The following is a 1,039-nucleotide window of genomic DNA, read 5'->3' as shown; positions in this document are numbered from 1 at the left end:
CAAAGAAGAAGCAAAAGACTGGAGCCACACCAGGAAAATTCAAGGGCAAGGGCAGATAGATGAGAGAAGAGAACGTTTAGAAAGATATTCCAGACAAAAGAGTTGGCTCAGTTTGGCTCTTCGGTGCTCTCCTGTACATGACCACGGGTCTTTGCTTTGTTTTGATTCATGTTGTGTAAAAACAGCAAGACGTCTGTTTATTTGTTTTTATTAATTCAATTGAATTAACTTTTTTTTTGTAAAACATTTGTCTCCATTATCTGCTAAGGAATAAATAAAAGTTGTAAAATTGTAGTCAAAAGCTTATCTGCTCATTTTTAATTGGTACCTGCAATGTCATCAATTAATTGCTATTATTTACTTTCTTTCTATGTTAAACAAAAATCTCTATACAAACAAAAGCCTCAACAGTACATGCACAGCAATTAACATGGACCATCTATACTATAATTTTGCGAATGTCTGAGTGTCTGAGTGTCTGTCACAGCGTTTCTCCTCAGTGGCTGGAGCAATTGATCTGAAATCGCATCACCATTAGCATATGAACACACCTGACATAACTGTGAAGCCCGTTTGTCACTTTCACAAATCATATGCTGTATATTAGCAGCTGGGGGGGAGGGGGGGGAACAGTATCTCTGTAGCCATTAAACGAAACGGGTTTCTTACATTGATGCTCCTACATCATGCAAGCACCAGTTAAAGTTACTTTCCATCCCTCATATACTGTGTGCACAGTGCACATCCCATAACCCACACACTGCACATCATTTTGGAGCTCATATCTTTGAACGGGTAAGGGCTAGTATACTATAATTTTGCGAATGTCTGAGTGTCTGTCACAGCGTTTCTCCTCAGTGGCTGGAGCAATTGATCTGAAATCGCATCACCATTAGCATATGAACACACCTGACATAACTGTGAAGCCCGTTTGTCACTTTCACAAATCATATGCTGTATATTAGCATTTTTATGGTGTAACTACTATCTATTCTGCATCTAGCATGAGGCATATCTATTCTGCATCTAGCATGGGGCA

General features: G+C 39.1%; 1 protein-coding gene across 1 annotated transcript in view; it reads left to right on the top strand.

Annotated features, from left to right (window-relative positions):
- The window catches only part of fen1 (flap structure-specific endonuclease 1), a 9,428-nt gene extending 9,179 nt beyond the window's left edge, over positions 1-249 (top strand). The window contains exon 12 of the mRNA XM_080751585.1: positions 1-249. This exon is cut by the window's left edge and continues 22 nt beyond it. Coding sequence (XP_080607711.1) covers positions 1-59 — 59 coding nt within the window. The 3' untranslated portion in view covers positions 60-249.
- The last annotated feature ends 790 nt before the right edge of the window (positions 250-1,039 follow it).

The sequence above is a fragment of the Nannobrachium achirus genome, assembly GCF_963921795.1.
Source record: "Nannobrachium achirus genome assembly, chromosome: 21".
Taxonomy (NCBI): Eukaryota; Metazoa; Chordata; class Actinopteri; order Myctophiformes; family Myctophidae; genus Nannobrachium; species Nannobrachium achirus.
Note: the sequence above shows the minus strand (reverse complement) of the source record. Positions and strands in the feature narration are given on the sequence as shown.